Source organism: Crinia signifera, chromosome 11, assembly GCF_055691185.1.
Source record: "Crinia signifera chromosome 11, ASM5569118v1, whole genome shotgun sequence".
In the NCBI taxonomy this organism is placed as follows: Eukaryota; Metazoa; Chordata; class Amphibia; order Anura; family Myobatrachidae; genus Crinia; species Crinia signifera.
This window is the reverse complement of record NC_139227.1, coordinates 76,433,022-76,452,503: the sequence shown is the minus strand read 5'-3', so window position 1 is coordinate 76,452,503 and position 19,482 is coordinate 76,433,022. Positions and strand designations below refer to the sequence as shown.

General features: G+C 43.4%; 1 protein-coding gene across 1 annotated transcript in view; it reads left to right on the top strand.

The window, feature by feature from the left end:
• Positions 1–18,864, top strand: part of EHD1 (EH domain containing 1) — a 39,386-nt gene extending 20,522 nt beyond the window's left edge. The window contains exons 3-5 of the mRNA XM_083165088.1: positions 13,530–13,942; positions 15,955–16,119; positions 17,802–18,864. Of these exons, the coding sequence (XP_083021214.1) occupies positions 13,530–13,942; positions 15,955–16,119; positions 17,802–18,326 (1,103 nt within the window). The 3' untranslated portion in view covers positions 18,327–18,864. The remainder of the gene's footprint in view (positions 1–13,529; positions 13,943–15,954; positions 16,120–17,801) is intronic.
• Positions 18,865–19,482: the final 618 nt, after the last annotated feature.

The window sequence follows — 19,482 nt, the reverse complement described above, 5'->3', positions numbered from 1 at the left end:
GTCAGTTGCGTTTTTTGTTTGTTTGTTTTTTTGTGTCCAGACAGGCTGGATTAAGCTGCGTTAGTTGCCTAAACCTGCCAAAAGGTCTGGATGTGACACGAAAAGTGCTACTTTGACACCCAAACAGGTCCCTTTTCGCACATTTCGGCATGCCAACATGGGGGATTATGAGCTGAAATGTCCCTCCCTGCAGCCCAGATGGTTTGAAATGAGCGACAATTGAATTGATCCATTGAGTGCCACCTAGTGGTGGAGGTGGTGAGAAATCATTGTATTCCCCTAAAGGACTACATTAACCTGAATGTATTTTCTATCCTGTCTTGTAATACTCTTTTTATACAAGCTCATTGTATAACTGGCAAATTTCTGTAAAGGATTCTTTTTGTGCCTTCCATGCCTTTATACCTATAAAGGCATGGAAGGCACAAAAAGAATCCTTTACAGAAATTTGGCAGTTTACTAACCAATGGCAATTTGTAAAAAAAATAATTGGGGAGGGTACTTGTCGTGCCCCCCGCAGATGCACATAGTTACGATAACAAATGTGGCTGCTGGCAATTGGCTACTATCAACTTTATTTCCAATTGACCAACCAGTGCTTAGCCAGTTGTTCCTGTATTTGTTTCACTCTTCCCTTCCCTGTCAGTGATTCCTCCATACTCATGGCTGCCGGAAGCATTGTACTGGGGAAGATAAGGCCACAGTTACTAGACCAGTGTATTACCTAGGAAGTTTCTGCAAACAATGCTGAAATCTCCTAGGAGTAAAGGGTGGATGTTTATATATTTTTGTATTCTTTTCATTAGTACATTTGTTCTTCAATATGTGAAAATAAGGCACTTATAATATTACTAGCAATCCGCTCAACCTGTATTATGCGGCAGGGTATGAGAACGGGGAGAGGATGGTGTATATTAAAGCAGGTTACAGGGCTGCATCTTTGTTTGTATGGGGAGGAGATAAGGTAGGCGGGAAGCTGTATCATGTGGCAGTGTATGCCAAGGCCGCAGGGACCCTGTATGGTAAACCAGGTTACAGGGCTTAGAGAAGTCTGCCTGTGTGGAACCTGAATCAAGAACTAATGTAATGACTAATGCCATGAGTAAGGTGTAACCTATACAGTGTGCGGGGCACGTGACCCTGGTGTTGAGCAGAGTTCTTCCCTGCTTACATAGTATTCATTGTGCTTGTGGAGCAGCGCATTTAGTAAGTTTTTATTTATATAGCGCACTTTCTCCAATAGGACTCAAGGCGCTTTACAGACATTAAAAATAATGCACATACTGTAATACAAAGGGTTATCAGAACGAGCAACAATGGCAGTAAAGATATACCTCACACATACAGATATGCACTAGATGCATTCTAATGAGGGACAGGGACACGGGGAACATATATTTACTGAGCTGTACAGCACCCAGGCAGCCATTCAGCGGCGCCACATGGTGATTGCACCAGCCAGATCGGTAGCAAGAAAAACGGTACAGATATAGGACACTACGGGGTGACACAGGGTACATATTTGGCTAGCAGCACAGATCCTAGGCAGCCAGTGGAACAGTACAGGGTACACAGAACAAGACACAACTTGACATAACCGCAACAGAAGAACAAAAACATAGCACAATTAACAGTACAATTCTTAGTACACAATTCAGCTGAGATATAGGGAAGTGAATGAGAGGAGATGCAGGTATAGATGGTAGGTGAGTAAGAGAGCTGTAATTGAAATGCAAGAAGAGTGCTGTGAGAACAGGAGGGAAGAGGATGTTTGGTGCATGCGCAGCCACATTTCTGCGCATGTGCATACGTTGGGTGCATGCGGCCACGGCAAACAGACTGGGCGTTCCCATGAAAATCGCCCAGTGACGTGGGCACTGGGGGTAGGCAGCTGACATCACCGCCCATTTCCTCTCGATTGTACGTGCATATAGAAGTGACCTGAGAGTCACTTTACATATGCCTGTACTCACCATATCATTCGATGGTCAGCAACTATCAAATGATGTGGGAGTAACCCCCTGGCCTGTGACTGGATGGGGGGGGGGGGGGACTCGCAAGGTTTCAAATTCTTGCAAATCAACCAGAATAAGGTCCAAAATGCTGGGCATTACTGAAAAGTACATAACAGTTTGTCCAGTTTTAAAGATTACCTTAGACAGACAGACAGACCCTTGCTTTATACTATGGAGGATATATCCACACATCATAGTACATTAGCTCACTGCTCCTGTACCTTGCTAATGATAAACCAAGCTACTACAGAGTTCTTTAGTGTTGGGTTCTCTTTGCTTCTTATTAATTTGTATGAAATTCCATGGATTCATAGTCTGTGTATTCAGTCTATAATATGAGGGTTGTCAAAAGAGTCTATGCACAGTTTTGTGTGCTCAAACCACTTAGTGACGCAGCTGGACCAGTCTGAAACAGGTATTTCTTCTACATGCTGTATGAAGGTCTCCATTGCAGCTTCCGTCACTCAAAATAAATCTCGCGCATCTTACACTGGATTTGTGGGAACATGAAAAAGTTGTGCAGGACCATGTCTGGAATGTACGGTGGATGACCAAGTTCCTGGACATGTGAGCAGGTGCATTGTTGTGATGAAGAAGGGGGCGAGTTCTTGGACAGACCCTGAAAATAGCTTTCAGCACCTGTGGCAGGCATTAGTTGGTGTACCAGTCTTCAGTGACCGTGCACTGCTACACCAGATGTATGGTAAAAACAGAGAGCAATACCATTTGGCGCTTTAAATGCATAAGATGAAGCAATGGTGTAAATGAAAACAGTTTTATACAAACCTATACATCACATAAAAATAAAAAAAAGGTCTAACTAAAATTAGAAAAAGTCTGGTAATGGATTCCGGATCAGCATTAGGTGCATCCTCAATATGGTGCACTGCACATTTATGGTCTCACAGTTCATTTAAAAAATAACATAAAGATTGACTCCACAAACAAATTCAAACAGTCACTGTATACCGTTAAAAGGTGACTGATGGTTCCTCACTTATGTGCAGTGATGATAGTAGTTCTCCCTTCTGAAAGGGTTATTTGTAATCACTACATGAGAGAAAGGTGCAGGTAAAACAGAGTTATACCCATATGTGTCCTTCTAGCTGTTAATCCCTTTTGGTACAGCTATATATTTATAGGAGGCTCTGGTTATTACCTTGCCCTTTGCCATCTGGAATTTTCAGCAGTTTGTAGATATCTGTGCAGTGATCATAAGTTTGTTAGCGCCGGTGTTTGACCGATCACCCGGATCTCAGCAGAATAGCCGCTTGTGGATGTGTCGGCCGGTGGGTGCTGCACTTCACCGTCAGGTACCTTCCACACTAGGCTAGTGCCCGTGTAGCGTTCCCACGCCGATCAGCGCCAGATGTCTGGGAGCCCACCTGGGTCTCGGCAGGAGGGCGGCCCGTAGGTGCTGTGGCGGCTGGCAGCGTCTGTGATCACCTGCCCTTGTTTGCACGGGGCTGGTGGTTCCGTACGCCTATTCTCAAGGGGGGTGCACCGCAATAGATCACTTTCAGATAAAGGTACCGGCGGTCTTTTCCAGAACTGGTACCCTGGAGTGGCTGGCTGTAGAGAATAGTGGGAGTCCTTTATTTTGGTCCTTTGAAGAGGATCTCGACAAAACCACTAATTCGGCCAGGAGCACTTGGACCCCCACGCAGTGTACGAAGTCCACTCACATGGCTTACTTTACCGGTGATAATCTGAGTACACGTGTCCATGTCGACATAGACACTCTCAGCCATCCGCACACCCTTTTAACTCCTGTTTTTACTTTACAACGTAGCTTTTGTTGGCCTATGTTTGAGGCTTGCTGTTAAGTACCAGGGTTGAACTATATGGGAAAGATACCAATTAGACATGCAGTAAATGTTATGAGATTAATACTACGCATGAGTATGTGGCTATACAGTGTTGGGCAGTGGAGTCCTGGTCCGGTAGATGTGGAGGTAGTGCTTCCCTGTAGATTCACAAACCAGGGAAACCTCTTCCTAAGGAATGTGTGAGACCTGGCACCCAGTTATGCTGCTGTAGGCTGAAAGCAGCACACTGGAAACAAATTGCAGTTATTAGTAGTCCGTTACCAGTTGCCATAGTGCTGCTCTTTTTGCAATACCTAACATCTGCAAAGTTGAATGTGAGTTTATCTAAAGGAATGAGTAACATTACAAATATGTGTTTTTTTTAAGATCCTGCCACACCCCGGTTCATGTCTTTGTGAGTAATGTAAGGGCTTGCGCACACAGGTATTGAGTAATTGAATTTCTTTTCTGTTACGTTTATTTAATACCGGAACGTGGAGTGATGTAAAGCAATAATCTCTGCCAGGGTTTTCCACACAGCTGTCTTCACAAGGCAGATAAAAGAGCGGAGATGGGGGCAGGTGGCACATGATGTTCTTCTTCCTCAGTCCTGTTGCATCCAAAACAGAGGGGAGCTAGAATAACATAAGCCTGTGCGCGTGCATCACAAGTTAGGATGACTTGTTTCAGTGCGGTGCATGACTTGGACAAATAATAATACACCTCTAAAAAATCCAAAGTGTATGTTATCCAGGAGATGAAATGTGACTGGATTAATGCGTTTTCATCGCCTGGAACTACTCACTTTGTTTTATCACGGTTTCCAATTGTAAAGTGCAACTGTTAGTAAATTATTGTCATGTCAGATGCCCAGAAGCTGCCCCTAGACACATTATCGGCCACCACCTAGGACCCCCCCACCAAAACAAACCTGTCGCCTCTGTTCATATTTCCCCAAGGCTATCTCATTACTCCGTTCATAGTGCTCTCCAGTACCTCCCTCACACCTTACTAGCCCCCCCACCCCCAGCTCCCTACCCCATCATACCTCACTGTACACATATCTGCCCCCATTGGTCTCCACACAGCTCACTGCCCCCTTACCATTACACGCACACACATACACACATACACACACACACACACACACACACACACTTCTCTCACAGACAGGGATCTGCAGCAGTATGACAGCTCTCTCTGGCATCAGCAGCCCCCTGGAGTCTGTGTAGCTCCTGCCCCTGCTCATACTTTACTCTTCCTCAGGTCTCCTCTGGTAAAAAAAAATCTCATGCTTAGATGTGGCGGCAGGTGGGGGCCAGCCTGCTGTATGACCTCAACAAGTGGCTCCCCTAGTGGGAAATCAACCATGGCGGACACCACCATTTATTGAGACCACAAGTTTAACCCCTTCCCGACATTTGACGTATATATACGTCATGGCCGGGATGTACTTCCCGACACATGACGTATATATACGTCATGACTTCAAAGTGCCACTGCGTCTAGAGACGCAGTGACAGAGGGACGATGTCTGCTGTCCCTGACAGCAGACATGTCCCTGCATGCCCAGGGGGGGCGGCGATGCAATGTGAACAGCCATTCGCAGCGTTTTCCTGTGTTACCGGCGAATCAGACGCTCGGTAACACAGGTGTCAATCACCGCCGGGTGTGAGGGGGCATGAGGGGGTCATCGGTGACGACGACACCTCACCCCACCTGCCCCCAAGGCTGTGATTGGTCCGTCGGACCGACGGACCAATCACAGCCAAGGCGCGCCATTTAAACTAACGGTGACTGCGCTGCAGACGCCATTCCGGTCTGGAATTGCGTGCAGAGCGGTCACCGGCCACTCTGTCGTGATATACATACCTGAACCTTGCCTGATACTTACCTGATCACCGCTGATCACCGCTGGTAGCGTGCTGCCAGCAGTTGGATGCTTCCTGGATCTTGTGACTTCCTGTGTCCTGCTGCTGCAGTGTCATAGAGTCACAGATCGTGAGAGATAGTCAGATTTAGTGAGAGAGAGAGTGATAGAGAGTGCTATATTTTGTGTCTGCTGCACCCCTTTTGTGCTGATCAGTATATCTGTGCTGATCAGTAACTTTTTTGGTTTTTTTTTTTTTATATATATACCTGTCAGTTGCACCAAAGGTTGTGCTGCCTGTGCAACTGACTGCTGCCCCCCCTTTTGTGCTGATCAGTTTAAATTAATTAACTGATCAGCAACTTTTTGGGGTCCAGGGTTTTTTTTTATATATATACCCTGTCAGGTTGCACCCACAGTTGTCTGCCTACTGCCTCTCACTGCTAATCAGTGTCGCATCACTGCATCACTGATCTGCAGTTTTTTTGGGGGGGGGGATTGCAGTGGGGTTTTGTTTTTACACCCACGTTGCTTTTGTGGGTGTCCTGTGGCCGCTGATCAGTGACGTACATCACTGAACAGCATTTTTGGCACAGGGTTGATATCATTTTTTTTCTGCAGTTTTTTTAAATTGTTTTTTTTTGGAGAGTGCTGTGGTATTTTTTTTTTTTTTTTTTTATTGTTTTTACACCTGTTGCCTTTGAGCGCTGTTCAGTGACGGACGTTACTGACCAACATCTGTGCTCAATTTTTGGCGCAGGACCTTTTTTTTTTTTTTTTAACCCCTTCAAGGTTGTACCAAAAGCTGCCTTGAAGTTGCTGAGTGACGTACATCACAGATCAGCATTTTTGCCACAGGGTTGATCTAATTTTTTTTTTTTTTATTGGGATCAAATTCCTGTATAAAGTATTTTTTTTTCTGCACTACATACACACTACACACTACATACCCCCCGTGTTGAAATAAAGTTTGTACCCCCCCAACACTATACACGTGTTGAAACATTACACTTACAGAAACACAAAGATAAAAATGTCATCCCAGTCATCCAGAAGAATGTATTCAGCGGAGGAGGCATATGCCATGCTTGCCTCTGACTCTGACACAGCCAGTGATGCAAGCGGGGGATTCGTCTTAAGCTCCTCTTCCTCCTCTAGTGATGAGGGACCCCCTCAAAGACGCCCCCGTAGAGCAGCTGAGACCCCCCCCCAAATGATTGATCCCGTATGGACCCCACCACCAGACAATTTTGAGCCCCAGGTTCCTGAGTTTTTGGCCATCCCAGGAATCCAATTTGATTCAACAGGTCTCAGAGAAATTGACTTTTTCAAATTATTTTTCTCTGATGATTTTATAAATTTAATGGTGGACCAAAGTAATTTATATGCCCAGCAGTTTATTGCTCAAAACCCCACGTCATCATTTGCTAGGTGGACCCCTGTAGATGCAGTAGAGATGATGACGTTTTGGGGTCTGGTGTTACATATGGGCATAGTAAAAAAGCCAGAAATTAGGCAATATTGGAGTACAGATGTTCTGTACAGCACCCCACTTTACCGTATGGCCATGACTCGGACTCGTTTTGAGATAATCCTTAAATTTTTACATTACACCGATAATGCACAGTGCCCACCCAGAGATGATCCCACCTTTGACCGGCTATTCAAAGTCAGGCCGGTCATTGATCATTTCAGTGCCAAATTTGCAGAGATGTACATCCCTGAAAAATTTATTTGTATCGACGAGTCCCTTATACATTTTAAAGGAAGGGTTAAATTCCGCCAGTACCTTCCCAGTAAGAGGGCAAGGTATGGCATAAAAATGTATAAGCTGTGTGAAAGCACCTCAGGGTACACCCACAGGTTTAGGGTATATGAAGGGAAGGACTCAAGAATTGAACCGCCAGAATGCCCCCCCTCCCTCGTAGGTGTTAGTGGAAAAATTGTCTGGGATTTAGTGCACCCCTTCCTGGATAAAGGTTATCACCTCTATGTGGATAACTTTTACACTAGCATCCCCCTGTTTAAGGCCCTTGGTTCAAGAGGTACAGCAGCTTGCGGTACTGTGCGCAAGAACCAAAGAGGCCTCCCAAAAACGCACGTTGCCCAATTACTGAGAAGGGGTGAAAGCAGGGGAATATGCACCGAAAATATGTTGTTGGTCAAATATAAGGACAAGAGGGATGTCCTTATACTGACAACAATTCATGGAGACAGTACCACCTCCATCCCTGTACGAGGTACCAGTACCCACACCTCAAAACCTAATTGTATCCTAGATTACAATAAGTACATGGGCGGAGTGGATCTTTCAGATCAGGTACTGAAGCCGCACAGTCCCCTGCGGAAAACAAAAATCTGGTACAAGAAGCTGGCCGTGTATATCATCCAGATGGCACTGTATAACGCTTACGTGCTATTCCGTTCTACCAGCCAGAGGGGGACATTTATGCACTTTCAAGAGGAAGTCATAAAGGGCCTAATATTTGGGAACCAGTAGGCAGAGGGCCCCAGTACTTCTAGTACTGGCCCCCGTATTGTACCAGGGCAGCATTTTCCTAACGAAATCCCCTCCACTGCAAGAAAGGGCAGGACACAAAAAAGGTGCAAAGTTTGCTATAAAAAGGGAATAAGAAAGGATACTATTTTCCACTGTGAAACTTGCCCCGACAAACCCGGCCTATGTATAAAGGAGTGTTTTAAAATATACCACACATCTATGGATTATTAGGTTCATCATTTCACCGTGCTTCGGGGGTCTTGCTAATGCCACATAGCACCCACCATTCATTCCACCAGAATCTGAGCTGCAAAATCCAAAAATCACTCCTTCCCTTCTGAGTCCTGCCATGCACCCAACTGGTATTTTTTGGTCACATATGAGGCATTGCCATACTCGAGAGAAATTGGGGCACAGATTTTGGGGTGCTTTGTCTCCTTCATTCCTTGTGAAAATGAAAAATTTGGAGCCAAAACTGCATTTTTGTGTAAAAAATGTAATTTTTCATTTGCACAGCCCAGTTGTATCAAAATTGGTGAAACCCCTGGGGGTTTGAAATGTACACTATACCCCTAGATGAATTCCCTGAGGGGTGTAGTTTGCAAAATGGGGTCACTTGTGGGGGGGTTCCACTGTATTGGTGCTTCGGGGGTCTTGCTAATGCGACATAGCACCCACCAACATTCCACCAGAATCTGAGCTGCAAAATCCAAAAATCACTCCTTCCCTTCTGAGTCCTGCCATGCACCCAAATGGTATTTTTTGGTCACATGTGAGGCATTGCCGTACTCGGGAGAAATTGGGGCACAGATTTTGGGGTGCTTTGTCTCCTTCATTCCTTGTGAAAATGACAAATTTGGAGCCAGAACTGCATTTTTGTGTAAAAAATGTAATTTTTCATTTGCACAGCCCAGTTGTATCAAAATTGGTGAAACCCCTGGGGGTTTGAAATGTACACTATACCCCTAGATGAATTCCCTGAGGGGTGTAGTTTGCAAAATGGGGTCACTTGTGGGGGGGTTCCACTGTATTGGTGCTTCGGGGGTCTTGCTAATGCGACATAGCACCCACCAACATTCCACCAGAATCTGAGCTGCAAAATCCCAAAATCACTCCTTCCCTTCTGAGTCCTGCCATGCACCCAAATGGTATTTTTTGGTCACATGTGAGGCATTGTCGTACTCGGGAGAAATTGGGGCACAGATTTTGGGGTGCTTTGTCTCCTTCATTCCTTGTGAAAATGACAAATTTGGAGCCAGAACTGCATTTTTGTGTAAAAAATGTAATTTTTCATTTGCACAGCCCAGTTGTATCAAAATTGGTGAAACCCCTGGGGGTTTGAAATGTACACTATACCCCTAGATGAATTCCCTGAGGGGTGTAGTTTGCAAAATGGGGTCACTTGTGGGGGGGTTCCTAACTTTTAGCATCTTATGGTGCCTAGAAACGCCTAAAAAATAATCTCATAAAAAGGAGGCTCCAAAATCAAGTAGGTGCTCCTTCTATTATGAAGCCTGTGGTTTGGTCAACGTGCACACTAGGGCCACATATAGGATATTTATGAAAACAAAAGAATTGGGGGAATCAATTTTTAGTCACATTTCTCTAGTAAAATCTACTGTGTTCCTTAGAAAAATGTATTAAAATTGCAAATCTGCAAAAAAAATGAAATTTGAAATTTCACCTACACTTTGTTTTAATTCCTGTGAAACACCTAAAGGGTTAACAAACTTCCAAAATGCTGTTTTGAATACAGTGAGGGGTGCAGTTTTTGAAATGGCATCATTTATGGGGGTGTCTCACATACAAGTCCCTCAGTCACATCAGAACTGAACTGGTCCCTAAAAAAATCAGTGTTTGAAATTTTCTTGAAAATTTGAGAATTTGCTATTCATATTTTAAGCCTCCTAGTGTCCAAAAAAATTAAAAGGATGTTGAAATAATGATGGAAACATAAAGTAGACATATGGTCTATGTTAGTTATTAACTATTTTGAGTGGTATGCTTATTTGTCTCACAAGCAGAAAATTTAACATTTTGAAAATTGCTAAATTTTCCATTTTTTTACGACATTTTGGTATTTTTCACAAAAAAACACAGACTGTATCGACCCAAATTTACCACTAACTTGAAGTACAATGTGTCACGAGAAAACAATATCAAAATCACTGGGATAAGTAAAAGCAAAAAAAAGTTATCCCCACTTAAGTGATACCTGTCAGATTTGAAAAAAAGGGCTCTGTCAGGAAGGCAAAAACAGGCTGCGGCGGGAAGGGGTTAAACCTAGAAACAAAGGGTGGTATTCAAATGTTTGCAGCAGCTACTGGAATACTAGCTATAACAATTGAAAACAACCCATAGAATTTGACAGCAGATGAAAACCTCTTGGAGTACACATTAGGGTTACTTTCATGTCGGGAACCAATTAGATTATTAAGTTAAGGCGGTTAGCAAAAGGTGTGCAGTACACCTGAAACCTTGGAATAGCATTTGGATGGTGGTGTTACATTTCCTGGATTGCAGCACTCACAAATAGAATGTTTGGTGGGTTCTCCTGACCTCCCCTGCATGTGTACCCGAGCTGGATCAGTGTTTGGAGTACGGAGGTGTTTGTGTCTCTCCCTCTCTCTCTCTTGCTCCCCCCCCCTTTCTTTCTCTTTCTCTCTCTCTCTTTCTTTCTTTCTTTCTCTCCCCCCTCCTCTCTTTCCTAGAAATTGGGCCACAAACCAATTTTAGGCAAAGGTCTGTCATGTAGCTTTTGTTTTAGTCAGCTGAACAGATTCCTACTCTGGTATCTAAATACAGGCTAAGCCAAAACGCTTTTAGATCATGGGATCATTAAAAGGAAACTTTGTACAGTTTACTATGCAATAAAAGCATCAACAAGGTGTTCAGATGTGGCTGAGATGCTTGATAACTGTTTTATTACTGTTGTCCTTAGCATTGTTATTTGGACAGGAAACTGGAGTCAGCAGGGGACAGGCGGGCTGTTATGTGTGTGCACCCTGGGACACCTCTACTTGTATTACAAACTTGTTCCACTTCACATTGCAGGGAGGAGGTTTATGGAACTCCACAGCTATGAAAGCAGGCTGGAGTGTACTTTATCTTGGCTGTCTCACTTTGTTATTTTAATGTGCACTGCAATATAAACTGCATTGCCTATCTGTCACAACTGTACTGTGATACAAAGAGCAGCAAGCGTTGACAAACTTCTATTTAATCCAAAGACTTCCTGGGCCAAATACAAGTTTGTCACAGTAGTTATAATGCTATATGTTGAAGTCTGGTAATGTACTAGTCTGAGAGCAAGGAAGTTGAGCAGTTGGTGGAAGCCTTTCCAAATACAAGGAGAACATACACCCGACACAGTACCCAGCGAATACAGTTCCTGATCATGCTGTCGTTAGGTCTAATTCTTAACGGGTGCACACATACTTCGATTTTGACAGGTTTTTGATTCGATTTTGCTTATAGCGAAATTTTACGTTTTTTCCAATGCTTTCGATCCACATTTGGTTAGATGCGTGCTCCTGTTTTCTGTATATCCAAAAGAAAAATAGACTCTGCAGTCAAGGAAATATCAAATTCGATCCAGTAAATGGAATGTGTGCACTGTGCCTTAAATGCAAATGGAAATCGATATTGAATGCAAAAGTGCAGATCGAATGGGAAGCAAAGGCCAAATCGAAAGGGGGTGGAATTTGGGAAATCCAAAGTGAATTGATGCGTGTGTGTATACACCTTTACTGTAGTGACTGTTAAATGAGGCCTTTCGGTTATTCTTGCTAAAAATGTAATTCTAAATACTCAATCACTCATTACAAACAGCCCAATGGAAACCTTCAGTTCACCTTTATTTAATGGGATTTTTTTTTCTTTCCATTTAGCTGGTCTGTGAGAGCATTGCTTTCTCTTGGGCAGGCTGAGGGAACGGGATATGGTAAAATGATATCAGTGGGAGACTGATAGATCCTCTTTTACTTGAGTTGCAGCAGCACTCGGGTTCCTAATTTCACTTCTAGTTGTGAGTTGTGTTGGAACTTGAACGTGAAATGCTCGATCTTTTTAATTTAATTTTTTTTATTTATATAAGTTGTGTACACACTACATACTTTTTTAAACGATATGCAGGATAACAACATTATTGTGTATATTGTATAGTGTGTATGCACTATATCATTAATGATGATAGCTACCGCCTAGGCACTGTGGGAACTCAACCAATAGCTATGAATATTTCAGTATTACACAGAATATGATGATGGTGCCGCCTTTACGTATTTCTGCCCTGTACTGCGGAGAGAGATGGCAAGGCAATGGGTAGATTTATGTACCCACTGACTCTTAGAATAGTACAGTCAAAACTTTCATACATGTATCACATCTGCTGTGTTCCTGACTTCACTCTTTGCATTACATGTATTATGTTTCTTGTAGACACTGACTCAAAAATAAAATGTGTCTTCTGTATTTAGTGCTAGCGGAAGTTTCCTTGTATAAATAGAAACCGTTTTGCTTCTTGCCATATAAGGGAATCCGAATTTGACTCTTGAACTCTGACTGATTTCACATCCCTTAGGAGTATAGAATAAAACTGCAGAATCCCATGTAATGGGAGGGAATGCTATTCAGATGTGGAATCTCTGGTAGATTATTCGGGGGATGCTCACAGATCCCACAAGCATCTTATTGTGCAGTATAAAAACAACTAATTTGCATTGAAAATCATGAAATCTGATTGCTCGGCCGTTATAGCAATGGTTGTAAAAGAGAATGCTTTAAAAGAAGGAACGAAGTACAGATGGAATACATTATCACGTTTCAGTTAAGCCACCGTGTATGCTGTTTGAGGTATAACAGATCTGTGGTCGTCTAAGCTGTTCTGGTAGAAATTTGTACACACACATCTTGTGGCATCCTCCTCCCCTTCTATACCCCCCCTCCAGCAGCACAGGAACTGTAGATTGAATGTCAGATACTTTGTGCCATCCGTTATTGTGGTTTCCACCTCAAACAACTGTGCAAACAATCGTATATATTACAATACAACCACTTGGTGATCCTTTCCCTGCATCCGAAGGCTTTACATTGTGAGCCGAGATCACAAGATACCTCTTTAGTTCTTTACATATTGTTAGCTGAGGTCTTCATTAAATAAATATTTGGCTTTAACTTTTACATTTGTTTTATGTACCAATACGTTTAAAGACACTCTCGCACTGCAGACTACAGCCAGCCAATCAGCTCTTCACTGTCATGTTACAAATTATGAGATGCACTCCTCCTTTTTTTTGTTTATGTACGAAATGTAAACCTGTATATTGTCCCCACAGGGTATGACTTTGCAGCAGTGTTGGAGTGGTTTGCTGAACGTGTCGATCGCATCATCCTGCTCTTTGATGCTCACAAATTGGACATATCTGATGAGTTTTCAGATGTCATCAAAGCTCTCAAAAACCATGAAGATAAAATTCGTGTTGTGCTGAACAAAGCGGATCAGATTGAAACCCAGCAGCTTATGAGAGTTTATGGGGCCCTCATGTGGTCATTAGGCAAGATCATTAACACTCCAGAGGTGGTGCGCGTTTACATTGGGTCCTTCTGGTCCCATCCTCTGCTCATCCCAGACAACCGCAAATTGTTTGAAGCAGAAGAACAGGACTTGTTCAAGGACATTCAATCCCTACCACGGAACGCTGCCCTTCGCAAGCTCAATGACCTCATCAAAAGAGCCAGACTGGCCAAGGTAAGGCGGAGGGATATGAAAATTAGCAGTTTGTTTAATACTAAAATTTATATAATTATAGATTTAATGGGGTTCCGTGCATTAGTAGTAAATGAACCATATAATTGCATAGAACACTTACCGGTATTTCCTCAGTACCTGTAGCTAGCGAGTGCTGAGAAGAGCCCCAAGGATTTTTAGCTCAAAGTTAATGATGTCTGATTGGGGCATACCACTCTTCAATGCAGGTACTAGGGGTGGGTTGCTCATGTTGTGGAGCAGTGGTTCCCAAACTCTGTGTTCAAGGACCCCTAAATGTTTTCCAGGTCACCTGTGGGTTTTTTAAATGTGTCAGTTGGTGATACACAGTGCACCTGGCAGGTGAGCTGGAAAAAGTGACATGTAAGGGGTAGTTAAGGACTGAGTTTGTCCACCACTGTTGTGGAGGAAGAGAGTTGTTGTTTTTTTTTTTTTTTAGTTTTTGTGGGGGATATTTTTTTGTTTGTATTCCTGTATTCCTAAAGTACTTCCGAATCTGTTCTTTCAAAGAATGGGATAGTGGGCCTGATTCTGGTTCACTCGCAAAAGCTAATTCGGTACTTGTTTCCTAGCACGGCCACACCGATTCTAATCGGGGGCATCGCAGGTAAAAAAATCTCATCGGTCGCATCGCATGCGTGCTTAAAAATCGCATGCGATGGTCCCGACGCGATGCCCCCGATTTCCCATAGGGAACAATGTTAAATGGCTCAATTTACCCAAATGAACAGGGAACAATGTTAAATGGTCCAGAAACCCCCAAAAACACCCCAGAACAGTGACATGGCCCCCCAAAATTAGTTAACGCCACCCCACGATCAACGTGAACCCGAAGCGTGGCGAGCGCAGCGGTACGCGTCCTCTGACCTTTTCATACCCCCACTATCCACGTCGGCGTGGAGTTGAGAATAGAATAGTGTGGCGAGCCACCGAGCCCGAAGCGTGGCGAGCGCACGCGGATACCTTCACAGTTATACGCGTCCCCTCGCGGGCTTGACAGGTGTCCATGGCGACGCGGACACCTGTGAAGCCCGCGAGGGGACGCGTTTACCTGTGAAGGTATCCGCGTCCCCTTGCGGTGCTCGCTGCGCTCGCCGCGCTTCGGGCTCGGTGGCTCGCTGCGCTCGCCACACTATTCTATTCTCAACTCCACGCCGACGTGGATAGTGGGGGTATGAAAAGGTCGGAGGATGCATACCGACGCCCCTCGCGGGCTCGCTGCGCTCGCCACGCTTCGGGTTCACGTTGATCGTGGGGTGGCATTAACTAATTTTGGGGGGCCATTTCACTGTTCTGTGGTGTTTTTGGGGGTTTCTGGACCATTTAACATTGTTCCCTGTTCATTTGGGTAAATTGAGCCATTTAACATGGTTCCCTATGGGAAATCGGGGCCATCGCGTCGGGACCATTTAATGCTTATTTAGCCGCATGCGACGCGACCGACACGATTTTTTTACTTTTCAATGCATTTCAATGGGAAATCGGGTCCATCGCGTCGGGGGCCATCGCATACCACTATTAAGGGCACAAGATCAATGCGATTGTGGCCGTGCTAGGAAACAAGTACCGCTAATTCTCTCTAATGGCCAAAACATGTGCACTGCAGGTGGGACAGATGTAACACGTGCAGAGAGAGTTAGATTTGGGTGGGGTTTTACTTCAAAGTGAGATCTATATTGCAGTGTAAAAATAAAGCAGTCAGTGTTTACCCTGCACAGAAACAAAATAACTCACGGAACTCTAAATTTATCTGCACATGTTACATCTGCCCCACCTGCAATGCTCATGGTTTTGTCCATTAGCAAGAGAATTTTGATTTTGCAAGTGAACCAGAATCAGGCCTTCTGTCTCAATTTGGGTCCCTGAATATTTGACCCGGTTATGTTCCTTGCAATGAAACAAAGGTCTGCCTTTGCTGTAGAGAGTGTATGATCTATTCTTAGTAGACCAACACCATCCCCTGTTGTAATTGGTCTCCAATTTCTCCCTTACAGGTCCATGCGTATATTATTAGCGCATTAAAAAGAGATATGCCTAATGTCTTTGGCAAAGATAACAAGAAGAAAGAGCTGATAAACAACCTGGCTGAGACATATATGAAAATAGAAAAAGAATATCAAATCTCTCCTGGAGACTTTCCCAACCTTAAGAAAATGCAGGTGAGATGTGATTTCCTTATAAGCCCTCTATGCTGATGATGCTCTGATCTACCTTTCCTCCCCTGGTCTCCCCCCCCCTCTCTCTCCTCACTTTTTATTTCCAACTGCGTGTCTGTCGCTTCCTGGATGTCCAAAATGATGTACGCACACTGATGGTGCGAGTTTCTGTTTGTCATAAACGACCTCTTCATCCATCTGTACATGCAGGACGAGGGAAGATATAGTTAGTAAGAGCCATGCTGCAATGTAATCCTGGGTGCGAATATCACATTCCAAATTGAATCATTGATAAATTACCTCTAGAGTTCTTTTGGGGCCTGCGCAATTGATCGCTTAGAAAATGACCCACATAGCTCCATGTGTAGGGGCCACAGCGACAGGGATACATCTAGTTAGATCGCCAGTCCGGGCCAGTGTTCTCACCAGAGAATACTTTACCTGACAGATCACTCAGCACACATTGCTGACAGATCACTCAGCACAGCCGCCCTGTGTGTAGGCCTTGTTTTCCTAGCAGACTCTTCACAAATCTTCAAACAGGTTCTCAAATCCACTTCATCAAACCCAGCATGATTATAATTATTATATTTTTATTTATAAGGCGCCACAAGTGGTACGCAGCGCCGTACATATAGAACGCATTAGAACAGTACAGCGTACACAGAACTAGACATAACACAATTAAAGCACACATCTTAGTACACAATACAGCTGAGATATAGGGAAGTGAGGGGCAGATTTATTAAGCTCGGTGAAGTGATAAAGGGGGAAATTTACTAAAGAAAATTTGTAAAAAAATAGGTGTATTTGTATTTAGAAATACACTTATTTTTGACATTTACTATCCCGAAAATATGGCAATTCGTATTGATAGCACATCAATACGAATACGAATTGCCGTATTTTCAGGATAGTAAATGTCAAAAATAAGTGTATTTCTAAATACAAATACACCTATTTTTTACAAATTTCCTTTAGTAAATTTCCCCCAAAGTGTCTGGTTTTTATCACCGGCCAATTAGCTCCTAACTTGATTACAGGCTTGGTTTGAAAAAAGGCAGGTAGGAGTTGATTGGCCGGTGATAAAAACCAGACACTTTATCACTTCACTGAGCTTAATAAATCTACCCCTGAGTGAGAAGAGATGCAGGTATATGATTATAGATGAGAAAGAGAGCGGTAATTGAAATGCAAGAAGGGTATTATGAGAACAGGATGGAAGAGGGCCCTACTCTAAGGAGCTTACAATTCCCTCCCCTATAGAATGTAAAGGTCCCCATACAGTACATTAGGACATGATTTCCCCGGCAGCTACCACGGAGGGGTCTCTCACGATTTGGCACTTGGGGACCTGCTGACGGAGGAAGGGGGTTCGCAGAGCAGGGGGAGCCAAGCTGCCAATAAAAATCATACAAATGAATGGGAGCTGCTGATTGGCTGATAGCTCTCAAAGCCTACGGTGGATACTGGGCATCGTTGGATATCCTAGGTCTGGAGGACCGGTTTCCAGTATCCACCTTGGCTTACAAAAAAAAGGAATTTACAGGTAAGGACAGAAAAAACAATCACATTTTCAGGGATCACCATTGCAGTGTCTGTCAGTCAGAGACAGCTGGTAATGTAGAGAAAATCCTGTATGTTACTCGAGTTGAAGTTCTCCCTTTTTGTCTGACCTTTTACAGGAAGTCCTAATGACACAAGACTTTACCAAGTTCCAAGCTCTGAAGCCAAAGTTACTGGACGCAGTAGATGACATGCTGGCCAATGACATTGCACGTCTCATGGTTATGGTCCGGCAGGAAGAGTCCCAGATGACAAACCAAATAGTGAAAGGCGGTGCATTTGAAGGAACCAGGAATGGTCCGTTTGGCCATGGATATGGCGAGGGGGCTGGAGAAGGCATTGATGACGTTGAGTGGGTAGTAGGCAAAGACAAACCAACATATGATGAAATCTTCTATACTCTGTCACCCGTCAATGGAAAGATCACAGGTGCTAGTGCCAAAAAGGAAATGATGAAGTCCAAACTCCCCAACACTGTTTTGGGCAAGATCTGGAAGTTAGCAGATGTGGACAGAGATGGGCTTCTTGACGACGAAGAGTTTGCCTTAGCTAATCACCTAATAAAAGTAAAGTTAGAAGGGCATGAGCTACCAACCGATCTGCCCCCTCACCTAATCCCACCATCAAAACGGAGAGTAGAGTGAACAAAGCAAGCTCGGCCCTCTCTTCTGTCAGTCTTCCACTTCTTTTCGTTAACGCCTCCCTTAAAAGAACTCCCATCAGGGATGAGACGTTAAAAACATGTAACTTTATATATGTATACAAAGTCTTATAGCACAGCTTTAAATAAAATAAGCAATACTGCTTTATCGAAGAAGCAACAGTAATGTGTCAATACAGTATTAATGAATTTAGGTGTGTTGTGCAGCCTAGAAGTGGTCATATTGTCAGTGACTAAAAACCACATCTGGATAAAGGTTACGTGATGAAGTTGGGGGATATCCGCTGCTTTTTGAGCCGTCCCGCACAAAAACTTGCAGAACTTGATCACAATTGGCCCTATCTAATTGCTGTACGGAATTCTACTCTTGTTAATGGACCCTACTTAGTATAACTAGGTGTTTATCGAATGGTGAAAATGAAGGACTTCTAATACATTGTGTGCTTAGGGGCACCTGACAAACACCATATTACTGCCTTATTCTTACAGTTGTAGCAAATAAAGTAACAGGGGAATCAGAATTCATGTGATGGAGCACAGATTCTTACTTGATTGGAGTATCTGTAATATGTCCATCCGTATCCTGATTGTACCGCCATGCTGAACACTGAAGCTGCTAATAAGATTCATAGTCTGCTTAATGCCAAGAAATGTTTTTAATGTAACACTGTCATCTACCCAGTATTGTTACTCTTGCGTTATTGCCACTCGTTTTATTTCTAACACTGTCCCTGATGATGAATATATTTTCCCTTTTATTTGGCTGAATTAGAACCACATCAATGACCCTACTGTTACTGTTTCACTATTGGAGACCGAATGCTGCATTCACTTTTCTCTAAATTGCTCCCAACATGACTGAAGTTTATATGTTGCTCTTTGCTACAAGGAGATTGAAGACAAACATTTTAAAAAGACAAATATATATATATATATATATATATATATATATATATAGTGGGATTGCTCTTGCTTTTTACAGTGTGGTTATTTTTAGGGGCAAAATGGTCGCACAGATCCTTTATGTGATTTAAGTGCCGAAATCAATAAAATAAGGAAAATGTCCTATAAAATAAAAGGCTAACTCTGCTCCTCACCTCTGTGGGGGGAATTCAAGTGTTTTGAGCACTGGTGGTCAC